At 37.8% G+C, this 13,805-nt stretch overlaps 1 protein-coding gene across 4 annotated transcripts in view; it reads right to left on the reverse strand.

The window, feature by feature from the left end:
• Dzip3 (DAZ interacting zinc finger protein 3) overlaps positions 1 to 13,805 on the reverse strand; it is an 88,269-nt gene that overhangs the window by 2,133 nt on the left and 72,331 nt on the right. For 2 of the 4 annotated variants that reach the window (XM_042259401.2, XM_076548939.1), the window contains exons 29-31: positions 13,386 to 13,506; positions 12,817 to 12,942; positions 12,629 to 12,730 (exon numbers count right to left, since the gene is read on the reverse strand). In XM_042259401.2, coding sequence (XP_042115335.1) covers positions 12,629 to 12,730; positions 12,817 to 12,942; positions 13,386 to 13,506 — 349 coding nt within the window. Of the gene's footprint in view, positions 1 to 7,988; positions 8,127 to 12,611; positions 12,747 to 12,816; positions 12,943 to 13,385; positions 13,507 to 13,805 lie in introns of those variants that run through there. The other 2 variants (XM_076548938.1, XM_076548940.1) reach the window with 2 other exon arrangements.

Below are 13,805 nucleotides of genomic sequence, written 5' to 3' on the forward strand. Positions count from 1 at the left end.
TAAACACAAAGGAATGTTCTGCTAGCCTATAACCCATTACATGCTAGTAGGAATCAGGATGTGTTAAGAAGAAAAAAGGTTTAGGGAGTTGGAGGATATAAGTGAGGGGAATAGGGGATGAAAATGATCATTATATACATATATAAAATCATCAAATAATACATAAAATGTTTTTGAAAAGGAGAGTATGATCTACTGTTAATATGTATGCTGTGGGATGGTCTATATGTCAAATGCTCTGACTGGTCAATAAATAAAACACTGATTGGCCGGTGGCCAGGCAGGAAGTATAGGCGGGACTAACAGAGAGGAGAAAAGAAAGAACAGGAAGGCAGAAGGAGTCACTGCCAGCTGCCACGTGGCAAGGTATAGATTTATGGAAATGGATTAATTTAAGCTACAAGAACAGTTAGTAAGAAGCCTGCCATGGCCATACAGTTTGTGAGCAATATAAGTCTCTGTGTTTACTTGGTTGGGTCTGAGCGGCTGTGGGACTGACGGGTGACAAAGATTTGTCCTGACTGTGGGCAAGGCAGGAAAACTCTAGTTACATATGTACATGTGAAGAGATGAGAAATTTCACATACTGCCACTGGCAGTAGAACTGATTCTACTTTTTCTAGACTGTAGAATTTTGACCACACAATTTTAAGATTTTTGAAAAGGATACTTACACTACTAATTTTCTTTAAACAAACAAATATCACAAAAACATATACAAGATTTCTTCTTTAGAATTAAGACAGTGTAAATATGAACCTAGATACTTTAATAAATTAGTTAAATAAAATTAAAAACATAATGTTTACATAGCCATGGCCCAGGTCTCAAGAGACGACTGAACACTAGGCTTATGCCCCATTATTAGAGGTTCTGTTTCTCTTACATTTTTCAAAATGTTCAAGTTTCAAATTTAAATATATTTGAAATACTTTAGGTGTTTCTATTAGTTGTCTAAAAGTTAAATGTGCCCTCTAACTTGTTTTACAGGAAATGAGAAACTTTCCCTCTTTAGATTTAGTTTTGTTTCAGTTTTGAGAAATGGGGTTACAAGGTAAGCAACTGAAAAGAAATTACAACTAATTACACCTGTTTTTCTTCATTTTTCCTTTTGTTTAGAATCACCACAAAAAATGTCCTCTATAGTCAATATGAAGATTAAACAGTATCTACTCAAAATGTTAGAAATAGCATGACATTTGAAACTTATTGGCATGTACATATTGAAAGTAATCTTAGAATTTTAATTAGGAATGCTAAGAAACCAGGCATAGAGGCTCAGGAGGTTGAGATACGAAATACAGGTTCAAGGCCAGCCTGAGCTTCATAGTGAACTCCAGTCTGTCTCAAAACCAACCAACCAACCAACCAACCAACCAAATAAACAAACAAAAATTAAATATTAAAAAATGCTAATAAGCTGTCCCACATGTGAACCAGATACAGAAATGATCTTTGATGACAAGCTGATACCAATGATGTTTACAAGGCCAGTAAGTTATAAGATACCATCACCTGGCCTTGATTTGACATCATTCAATGACCTAAAAAAAAAAAAGTAAATTACCTTGTACCTACTGAAGATTATGAAAAAGGGTTGGTGTTTCTTTTTTTTCCCCTCCCTCCGTTTCTGCCTTCCTTCCTGTATTTCTGCATTTTCTTTTGCTGTGATAAAACACTATGGCCCAAAATAACTTAAGAAAGTTATTTTAGCTTATGGTTCCAGAAGGACAAGAGTTCATATAGTGGGGAGGCATGGCAACAAGAGGCAGGAATGAGAAATGGAGCGATCACATCAGGAAGCAGAGAACTGGAAGTAGGTGGCACTATATACACACATACAAACACATTCCCCAATCCAGTCCCCAGTTTATATTTTCCCAGCCTTGATAGTTTTGAAAGAACACAGTGTCTCCACGATTCTCCTCTCTTCCTTCCCCCTAGTTAGGCCCCCTTCTCCTGAAGCCTTTCTAGCCTTCTCCTAACCTGCCCCACCATTCGAGTCTGTGCTTCTTAAGAGCTCACCAAGATTGGATGACCACTACAATGTGTTAATCATCATTTATCCTTCACATCTCAAAGTCTCAGTCCTTTTTTTTTATAGAGCCCAGAAGTGTCATGCTGATCTTTCTACATATTAAAACATGCTAATAATAAGAGCTAATTAATAAAAAGAAAATGAAAAGCATGTGTAAAACTGCATTCAGGAACTCATCCTAATTTAGAGGGTAACTATTGCTTTTTTATGTGCACACAAAAATTGAACCTTCATACAGTAATTACAACTCTTTGATGTAATTAATCTTCATTGTTAACTAGGCTGGGTTTAGAATCAGTATAAAATACCTTTCTAGGTTGTCTATTATAATGGTATTTCCAGGAAGGTTTTATTGAGAAAAGAAGACCCATTCTGAATAAGGGCAGCACTATTCTATGGGCTGGGATCCCAGACTGAATAAAAAGGTGAGCTGAGCCCATTGCTCTCTTTGTGCTTCCTGACTGTGGATGGAATGTTACCAGTCACCCCACATTTCTACTTCCATGTCTTCCTTGCTGTGACAGAATGTGTCCCTCAACCTTTCAGCCAAAATAAACCCTTCAATTCTTAACCTGCTTTGTTTAGTATTTGTAATAGCAACAAGAAAAGTAACTAACAAGAGGTCAGATGAGTGTGAAAGGGAGCAGGTAGAGTTTTATAGGGAAATGCCTGGAGATTAAGCTTTGACCAGGAGTTGGGGAAGTTTTCTAAGATTTTATCTGGTAATGAGTTGTGACTATTACTGTACACTTATGTACTTTAAAAATATTATCTGCTCATATGTGAGAGTTCCTTACCTGTCTGCCATATGTCGTATCTACAATATCAGGTTTATAGATCCTCTCACTTAGCTGTGTACAGAAAGGCTTGCTTCAGAGCCTTTGTCAACCAAGAGGTGCTTTCTAGTCTACTACCCTGAATTAAAATTATTTATATGATACAAATAAAATTTTTTTTAATCTGGCTGCAGCTTTATAGCTTCATCAGTGTCTGCATTCTAACTCCAGTTCTTCAACCAATACTGAGAAAAGTCTCTTTTCCTCTGTAAACTAATTTTTTCTTCTGTAAAATGGGGATAATTATTTCACTTTATAAATATGCTGTATGGGCCAAATTAGAATATCCATGTAATGCTTAAATTTAACATATTTTGCATCTTTGGCTGAGCATGGTAGATAGAATGAGGCATGAAAACTTGGTTTCACACAACTTCTCCATATTCCCAAATGACCCAGTTATTTCTGGTCACCAAGGTGGTCTGATTATTCCAAGCACCTCTGAAGTGTGGCTATCACCACCTAGAGACTACACAATCCCTCTCATGCTAAACTACAACGACCCCCCCACTCCAAATGTTCTCCTCTTTCTTGTGTTCTCCTCTTTCTTGTCTGCTATGGGTAACTGCTGCTTCCTGTTGCTCTCTCTCCTCTTCTTACGGTTTGAACTCTTTCCTTTCAGGCACTAACCTGGTTGGAGACACTTTCATTCATGCCCAGCTGCCTGCTGCAGGAAAGAAGCTACCAAATATTCTTCACAGAATAGAAGTTTCAGAATCCATTTTGAAAGCAGTCTTCTAAGTGACACTTCTTTGTTTCTTCCCTCATCTGCTAGGAGAATCCACATCTATAATCTCTTCCCTTGGTTTCTATTTTGTTTTGTGAATCATCCTGCTTACATATATTTTAACTAAAACTGGAAGTTAGACTCCAACTGTTTTCCTGTATACCAAATGTACACCGTTGCTTTTCTATTGATTGGGGTTAAGACAGAATGAAATGTACAGATTGGCAATAACCAATTCAGGATACAATTCAGGATCACATATTATATAAGAAGGCTTCAATCAAATATTTGAGTAAAAAAACAGTATGTATTTTTGAAAATGAGGTTTATGACTGAAATTATTGGGGTAAATGTTTTCTTGTTTTGATATAGAGACTTTGGGGAACATAAAAGTAGTTTTTAAAAACCGTTTTCCTGAGCACTGAGAACAATAGGTTTACAGTAAGGAAGCTTGTCTTGCCATTACTTGCTGTGACCTTTTCTGAGGGTTGGTTCCCAGTTTTTGAGCCTCAGTTTCCTTTCCAAGAATGGATCAAATAACACCTAACTTGAGTGAAGTGTTATGAGGGCAACATGGTATTTTTTTAAAAGTAATTTGCAAATATCCAATGTTTAAAAGTTTGTCCATCCTTATAAAGAACAAATATTTAGGACATAATAATAATGCTATCAGACTCACATTTTCATGTTGCCAATGACTGTAGAGGAGTATTAAAATTTACATAATTTTATTTCATTCAAGAAGCTAAGAATGAGTCGGGCGGTGGTGGTGGAGCACACCTTTAATCCCAGCACTCAGGAGGCAGAGCCAGGTGGAAATCTGTGAGTTCCAGGGCTGAGCTACAGACTGAGTTCCAGGAAAGGTGCCAAGCTACACAGAGAAACCCTGTCTTGAAAAACAAAAACAAAAACAAAAACAAACAAACAAACAAACAAAAAGCTAAGAACGAACATTTCCTTTCAACCACTCAATGAGTTTTCCTTGAATGTTTCTTTCCAACCTTTCTAGGTATTTTAGTATCCTCATTGTTCCTGGATGGTATTAAAGGTTAAATCCAGGACCTTGTGCATGCTAGGAAAACATTTACAACTGAGCTATATCCTCAACCTTCCAAGTTTTACTTTGAGACAGAGTCTAAGTTGCCCTGGCTGTCCTTCAACTCAGTCTGTAGCTCAGGCAGACCTTGAGGATGTGGTCTTCTTGTCTCAGTCTCCCAAGCAGCTGTCATTAAAGAGCTAAGCTACTGCACTCGGCAGGAATACTTCTGATACCACCTCTACAGATTCAAGGCTGGGCCCAGGATGCAGATGGCATGTGCAAGTGCTAAGCATTGTAGTCTTGTCTCTGCAAAGCTGCTATCCAGAGAATAATTCAAATACTGACCTGAAGGTGTTTTGTGATGCAGTAGTATAGCAGAGATCATGGGTTTTAGTGTTAGACTGACCTAGTTAGGTTCAGCTCTTGGGTAAGTTCCCTTGAGGCTCATTTCTTTGTTAGACAGCAATTTCCACCTTTCAGAATGTTTGGAGGTCTAAATAAGACAGGTAATAGTAAGTTATATAGCAATTCTGGAACACAGAGGTGAAAAGGTACTCCCGTTTCTTCATTGTCTGTAATGCTCCCTTTAAGCATCTCTCTGCCCTCCATCAATTAGGTTGATGCTGAGTTATCTCCAGCTACTATGCTTCAGCATGAGAGTCATGGGGGCTCTAAAATTGAATGCTGCAGTCTTACATTTGGAAGGATCCTGCTGTAGAGTACTTTCCCCTGATATGATGCTAATTGCTTGGTCATATGGTATACAGAAATGAGAATTCAAATCTGTCATGATGAATGCCTGCATATTGAATATGCACCTATTTATCAGAGAATAGCAAAGACAATTTCTCCCAGAAAGAAATGTTTCTGATTTACATATATGTGGCTGATGCATAATGTGGGTTTTATAAATCACTGTGTCATCACCACCAAAAAATGCCCTCTAGCCATATTACAAAGAACTCACGACAAGGGGCCTATCGAATGGAAAGAAAAGGCCATAAAACTATCAGTTCATTTGACATAAAACTGATAAACGATGTGATAGTGCTTCAAGAAGAACCTGGGACCCCATTCATCAAACAGGCTGCTCCATACTAGGTTCTGAGCTGTGTGTTAATGGAATCGTCACAGTTGACTCAAAATGTAGATTGCAGTCCCCAATCTGCAAAGGAGACTACATACCAGCAAATGTTCCTGTTGGAAATGCTTCACCAGCTAATGAACTTTCCCAGGGAAAAGCCATAAAAAGATAGATGTCACACAGCCTATTGAATACGGTGTCCTCACATGTAAAACATCAGGCTAGAGATCTGGTTTTAAGTGTTGATACCATTCATCTGGCGGGCCTACTGAAGGAGTACAGGAGTTGGGGAAATCCATCTCATAGGTGGGACCTGGGAATCTTTAGCTTTACAAAGAATCTTGGGCAATGCTGATGTTCCCCATGGTTTAGTTTTTCTACTAAAAGTATCATCCTAGAACCAACAGCATTACCATTAGGAGCTCATTAGAAATTCAGAATCTTAGCTCTCACCTAAGTACTGAATCAGAGTCCAAATTTTAACAAGATGCCCAGTGATTTGATATAGTTCCAGCAACATTAGGAGTTTATCTCATGGGCTTGGCTCTGTATTAGCATCTCTTTGGGATCTCTGACATACCTTAATGCCTCAGCTGTAACATTAATTAAACAGAACCCAAGCAAAGGGGACTTTTGTTGTTGGAATGTTTGCTCTAATCTCCTCTTGTGACTCCAATGTGTTAGTGGGACCTTTGTCACTATGACAAAATACTTGATAAAAGGAAGGAATTCTTTAATTTGGCCCTCATGGTTAGGTTTAGATGTTCCAGTCTACAGTCCTTCTCTCCATGCCCTGAGTCCATGATGCAGTGGGAACATGTGGCAGATGTTATTAACTTCCTAGTAGATAGGAGACTGAAAGTGTCCATAAAAATATTGGTCCCTAGGACACGCCCACAATGACTTCCTCTAGCTAGCCCCCAAACACTACTACCACCTTCCTAATTACAGCCACCAATTATGCACTGAGTTTTCAACAAAGGAGCCTGTTGGAGACTTTGCCATCTACAAACAACAAATGTGTAGCCAGGCTTGAGACCCACTAGCTTAGAATTTCATTAAGCCTTTAAACTTGAAGCCTCTGCTGGAGTCTCCATAGCATAACGATGGGAATCTGTAAGTGAAAGAAGAGGCTTCCACAGAAAGAAGTGAGTCCTATTATATTCTCTGACGTCAGTGCTAGGGCTATGGTATCAAGTGTTGGAGCTCATCAACAGATGAAGGTCTTTTGGATGATAGGATCCCAAAGCAGATTATAAGATCCTCTCTCCTCTTTCTTTCTCCATGTTCCTCTTCCCCTCCAGTTTCTCTCCTTCATCCTTCCTTTCCTACCCTTCCTGTTTATCTCTTCCCCTCTCCCAGGACATGCCACCATCTAGCATCCTCACCAGAAATAAAGCAATGCAGGTGCCATACCTTTGAATTTCCCAAACAAATACTTATTGTTTTTGCAGAAGACCCAGGTTCCATTCACTGTACCCACATCACCTGTAAATCCAGTTCCACAGGATCTGACACCCTTCTCTGACACCCAGAGGCACTCAGATGGTGCACATGTGTACACACATATACATAAAATAAAAATTCAAACCTAGACTTACCCAAGAAAATCAAACTCTATTACACCTTTTAGCTTCCAAAATTTAATCTACACTAGAACACCTAAATGTTCACTGCCGAGACAGATTCCCAGATGGCTGCTTGGAATATGCCTTCACATAAATACATTACCATGATGGCTGTCTAGGACCTGTGGACTAGGACCTTCTAGTCTACATAGCTAGTAACTGAAGACTACCTACTCAAGAAAATCATGTTCATGTAATGTTTTTAATTTGGCTATAAACCAAAAGCAGTACTAAGCTACTCCAATTATAGAATCCTGATCTGAAAGGTTAATACTTATTTAGAAATATCTTACAAATGTAGGGCATTCTTGACTAATTTAAAACCAAACCTGTATTCTTGAACCACAGAGCTAGATTCACTTTTTTAAGCTGGGGAAGATTAAAGAATGAAAAAAAGGAGTAGTGAAGATAATGTGCATGAACTGGAACCACCCTACACAAACCACAGGGGGAAAGAAGTCAACCCTTTCCACCCTGTAATGTCATTACTGTGCCTTGGATTTTATATACTCAACACTATAGTCCTAGCAGAAAACAGCTGGCTTACTGTGCTTACCTTGTTTAATTTGAAGAAAATTATTTAAGCAGTAGTAAGTGCTACTTTTGTCATGTATGAAATAAACCCAAAAATGGATGCAGATGTCAACACTAGCAGGAACACCAGCTAGGGGACAGAAGATCTGTATTACAGCCCCAGAATGCTACTTTATAGCGTTTCTAACTGTCACTTTGAATACACTGTTTTGCCCTTATCTGAGTCTTCAGATTCATCATCTGTAGAGAAATCATAGTAACATATACTTGTCATTAGTAGATCAAAGTACAAAAGATATCTGAAGGTATCCTATAAACGCTGTGAAATGTCACACACATGAAAAATAAACAGAAAGGCACACATCACAAGGCATATCCTCCAGGAGGAGTTGTAGTACATTACTGGATGCTTTCAAATATTTTATTATTTTTAAAAATGGTGTGTGCATACAGAGGTGTGCACGCCTGTGCACACGTGCAGAGGCCAGAAGGCTCTAGGTCTCATGTTTTCACTACCTTAATTCCCTTGAGATAGAATCTCTCACTAGTAGGCTATCTGGCCAGCACGCTCCCAGGTTAGAGTATGTAAAGGCATGCCCAGATTTTTTATATGAGGGTGTCAGGATTTGAACTCAGGTCCGCATGCTTGGGCACAAAGCACTCTTACTCACTGAGCCCCCCAAATATTTTTGATACAAATAATGCCATGCTAGGAACTTTCTGATTAGTTGGTTTTCTGAACATGGTAAAATCATTCCTCAGAAGAAAGCATGGCAGCAAAAACAATTGGTGTATCACCAATTTTATAGTTCCATTATCTGCAGCATCTGGAGACGTAGACATGACTTTGTGGGGAACTTTACTTCTACATTCTCCCTACAGAGCAGTGATTTTGTTAAGTGTTCTGGCTCCTTACTTGAAGTCAAGAATGACTAGTGCACACACAGGCCACACTGTGGATGTGGAGGTCAGAGGACAATTTGCAGGATTAGTAGTTCTTTCCTTTCACCATGGGGATCCCAGGGCATCAGGCCGTTCAACAAACACTTGCCACTACTATACTATGCTCTAGCACATGAACCAGAAAAGGAGCCATGTGGTAGGACATCAGGAGCCATCAGTATCCGGAGGCTTACCTCCTACCCAGCCACATGACTTTGGACAAGAAACACCTACAAAACAGACAGATTAGAAAAGCACTGACTCTCAAAGCTTCTGCTTTGGACTCTAAGACTCCAAGACATCCTTGGCATTTCACAAGATGAGATGACTAACAACTTAGATATTTTCACATTATTTCCTCAAAACAGAATAAAAATTCAAGTACAACTCAACAGAAAGACATCTGAAATAGAGAAAGTATTTTTGGATACATTTAAAAAAACACATAGAAAAATAATCATTCAATTCAGAAATACTTTTATTTTCCACATAAAAATGAAATTACAATTATAAACATGAACTAAGAAACAAATTGTAAGCACGAACTGTCTTACAAGGTAATCCGCTACATAACTGTGATACGATGATGACAGAGATGTCCCATAAGTTCTAGATTCTGCAAATCTACCACAATGTTCTTTGATACAGAAACGAACGACGTACTTAAGAAGACTTTTCCTCCCTCCCTCCCTCTTTCGTGCATCTGAATGTTCTGTCTCTGTGTGTACACACAGGCCACACTGCGCATGTGGAGGTCAGAGGACCATTTGCAGGACTGGCAGTTCTTTCTGTCACCATGCGCGTCCCAGGAACAGAACTCGGGTCATCAGGCTTGGCAAAAGCACCTTCACCTGCTGGATCATCTCACCCATTCAAATGTTGACATTTAAAAAATATGTTTCTTCACATTTTTCAGTTTATTTTCAAGATAGAAAAAGAAGTTTAGCATACAATTGCAGGCACAGAATTATTAAATAGATTCACAGTAACTGCAAAATACATTTACACTGAAATATACACAAGAAAATAGTTGCTGAGTCAAAGCAACTTTTCTTCCCAAAATTAATGAAATTGAGATTGTGAATATGAACCAAGGATACATGTCTCCCAAGGTAACTATGGATTTACTTTAAGTTTGAAAGTACAGGCGTGTACACCACTTACAGCATTTATACTATTTTTAAAATAGGCTCTGTTGTCTAAGAATTGGAACTCTCTCAGTGACAAGCTTTAGGCAGGCAAATGGTCTAGTGAGTATCAACTATGTCACAAGCAGCAGCAAGTACATATAAATAGCTTCCACTCTTCCCCAGAACAATTACATGACAGCAGACAGCTTTAAATCAGGAAAAGAAATTCCCCCAAATGCAAACAATTAAGAGCCAAGGAATATGTTTACAAAGTACTGTAAGATCTCAATTAGTCATCTCAGCAAATGACTTCCTTTGTATATCTGCCTCCTTTACTAACCTTGATTTCGAATTCTAACTTCATTTCATATTTATGGTGCTAACTATTGGGAACATAGGTATCTTGCGGTGTGATTTTAAGAACTAGCTCTTGAGGGAAATACAAATCTTAGTTGTAGTTTCTATAGTATAATCATTGTGGAGATTTCATGGCACCAACAATTTAACACACTGGTTCTGCAATGTCTGAAACAATCATTTGTCACAGGCTATTATAAACCACTGTATGGTCACCAGTGTTAAGGAGTCCATGATCTCATCAAGCGTAGCTATTTCAGAAGATAGAAAAGCTAAGATAAAATTTATAACCTCTAATAGTTACATTTTAACACCAAAATTTCAAAGTTAAAAAGAAAACTAAAATCTATAGAATTTTCCTACCTTTTCTCCTAAATTTATTTCAGGAAATTAAAATGTACCATACTTGAGAGAAAGTAAAGAGAGTAAGAAGAAAAAAGAAGGACATTCTAAGAAATACACTGTTATCTTTATAGGTCTTGTGTTTACACATGGAAAATGTTATGAAGAGCAATAAGATGCAACTATCAAATCCCACCTTCTTTAAGTCCCTTCCATTGAATTGACACGTGCTTTAGCTCTGCCTTGATCCTGGCTCAGCCCTGGTGTGATTAGCTGGTCTATTTGCCTGACACCAAAGGGCATACTACTACATAATACTGTTCAAACAATTAGCTCATTAAAGGCCAAACTAAATTCCAATGTCTAAAACTCATCTTAGGTATAGCTACCTGCCTTGTATCAGATCTTGGGTAACTGCCTGATGGGGTGGCCAGGGAATTCTTCTGGTAGCAAAATATGGAGTCTGCAGGTGGGGCATGTCCTCTGTTGCATCAACCATGGTCTAATGCACTAAGGAGCAAAATGATTTTTTTCAAATTTAGCCTAGCAGAGGCAGCCACTACTCTATACAGCATAGTTCCTAATCAACATGTCTTCTGGCGGGTCTGCAAGCCAAGCAATCTGTTACAACCATGGTACCCTCTCTGGTTTGCTAAGCAATATAAGCTGGCAACTGCAGAGTATCTTTAAACAAGTCTACTCAAAATTTGGCCTCACCCTATTTTAAAAAATGACGAGTAGTTCTTCCTTACAAGGATATTGGAGAAGCTTGCTACATTCTCTCTTTACTTGATTTTGTTTATAAATTCTTTTCACTTATAATTAAATAACAACTAGGCATACGAAAGTTACCAATACCTTTATGGGGCTCTAAAGCTGAAACTCCCTGGATGAAAACTCTCTTCAGATTGTTTTCTACAGTGAAAATGATAGTAACCTCGAACCATGAAGTATTTGTTATGTTTTGCTAAGTATTGACTCAAAACATATTTCTGATGTTTGAATAATGGAGAACCAAATGTGATAACAGGATTAAGTATAGGGACTCTATCTGAGGCTTCATAACTAAAATTACAGCAAACTGAATGAATTATTTACTTCTCGTTCACTGGGCAATGGCAAATAAGCTTTGACAAACATTCTTATTTTAAAATCATCACATATTAAGATTTCAAAATGGGAAAATTGGGTGGCTAAGTGTCATCTTGGAGACCTTTTGGGATTAGCCATTTTACAAACCTCTTCAGAGCAAAGCAGACAACACACATAATTTTGTATCAGGTACTACATATTGCATCTTTGAAACATGGTTTGAAAAAATCAGGCAATTGTTCACTTCTCCGAGAAAAACACTTCTTGTCTAACATAATCTTTCTTTTGTTAAATCACATTTCCCCCCAGAGGATTTGGATCATACATTGTGTATCAGTAACAGTTATACACAGCAGCAGCACCAGGAGTTAATCCATGTAGATACCAAGAACGCAAAAGCTATGCCAGGCTCACATTTATCTATCATTAATACAAAAGCCTCGGAATCTTCAAACAGAAACACAAGAGGTTAGAGAGATTACTAAGACAAGTCTTCTTCTTTAACTGAGGAGGCCATTATTACACATGGACAATAGACACTGTAGAGTTTACAGCGAGTCGGGGTAAAGTGACAATTCTTTGTTGTTAGTCCTGTAACTCAACTGCTGTCAATTCACATTTCTCCTAGTTCTGTTCAAGGGAACTGTGTACTGATACCATTTAAATCTCCAGGCTGTCCTCCTGAAAACCGTACTATAACCATGACTTTATACAGGGAAAGACGTAAACATTTCTGTATGGTACCCAGAGAAGAAAGTGTAGTTATGCCCAGTGGGACTGTGAAATGGCATTGGATGCTGATGTACCTTTTAAGTAAGGCAGTAAGCTTGCTTAGCTGATTAATGGTAAAATGTTAACAGGACAAGCTTAAACGTTTACCTGAGAGTGTAATTTGTGAGCACAAGGCAAAACTGAAAGGTTTTCTGGAGACACATTCTCATGACAGATCACACAGGGCTCCTCTTCTTCCTCTTCATTATCCTAGAGAAAAATAGGTCTGATAAAATTTAGGCTATTTTTTTCCTCTCAGATCTAAATGTGTTTATAGTTAACAACTTCTGTCTTACCAAATCTTTGTCTCCTTCCCCTGTGGTAGAATCTTGTGATGATTTGGGGGTCTGGGGAGCATTAGGCTGTGATGAAGTGTGGCTGGGTGATGCACTATTACCATCTGGTGCAGATTTTCCTTCACTCTAAAAATAATATTTATTTTAAAAAATTATCCTAAAACAGTATCAACTGACAGAATTGAATAAAATAGACTGTAGCAAAAACTACCAAAAGGATAAACAATATTCATGATAAATCTTGAAATAAAATGTTGGCATTATTTGTTAGTTATGTAAAACATTAGTTTAAATAAAACAAACCTTTGCAGAAAATTAGAATGCAAAACTTGCATTCAGAATTGTTCAAAGCAGCCTTTAGAAAATTAAAAAAGGAGCAGTTTTACTCTAGTCTCATCTAAAAGACTTCCCATGTCATTTGTCATATTGAATTTGTAGAATTACTTACTATTAATCAATGATGTCCTATGATTAAGTTATTGATTCTCGACTCTATGTATGTTATGGCACTATTACAGAAACAGAATAGAGAATTAAAGTTTATTGTTGTTTTTATTTGTTTGTTTTACCTCAGGTTTCTTGGGCTCAATCATTTGAGAAATCTTGTAAGCAATTTCATCAAATGTAAGTCGAGACACGGACTTCCCATGAGAATCCTTCAGCTGTTGTAAGAAATCTGTAAGTTCCTTCCTGGAAGAGATCAAGAATAGAGAAAGCTGGGCTTTTCCTACTGCTTTGAGGATGTGCCTTCAAAGATGAGACAGAAAATCCTATCCATGCGACAGTCAGCATATAGACTCAAGTCTGTAGTCTTGAATCTAAAAATGTCATTTGTATTTATTTGAAACCCAAATGAAATCGGCTAATTAATTATGTCCAAAAGCGGTATTTAATGTGTTTACCAGTGAAAGTTAACTACGTTTATGAAAGAGTTCACTATGTGAAAATTCATTTACATACTGAGGACTTTTTTATCTCAAATTTCATTC

This window comes from Peromyscus maniculatus, chromosome 12, assembly GCF_049852395.1.
Source record: "Peromyscus maniculatus bairdii isolate BWxNUB_F1_BW_parent chromosome 12, HU_Pman_BW_mat_3.1, whole genome shotgun sequence".
Lineage (NCBI taxonomy): Eukaryota > Metazoa > Chordata > Mammalia > Rodentia > Cricetidae > Peromyscus > Peromyscus maniculatus.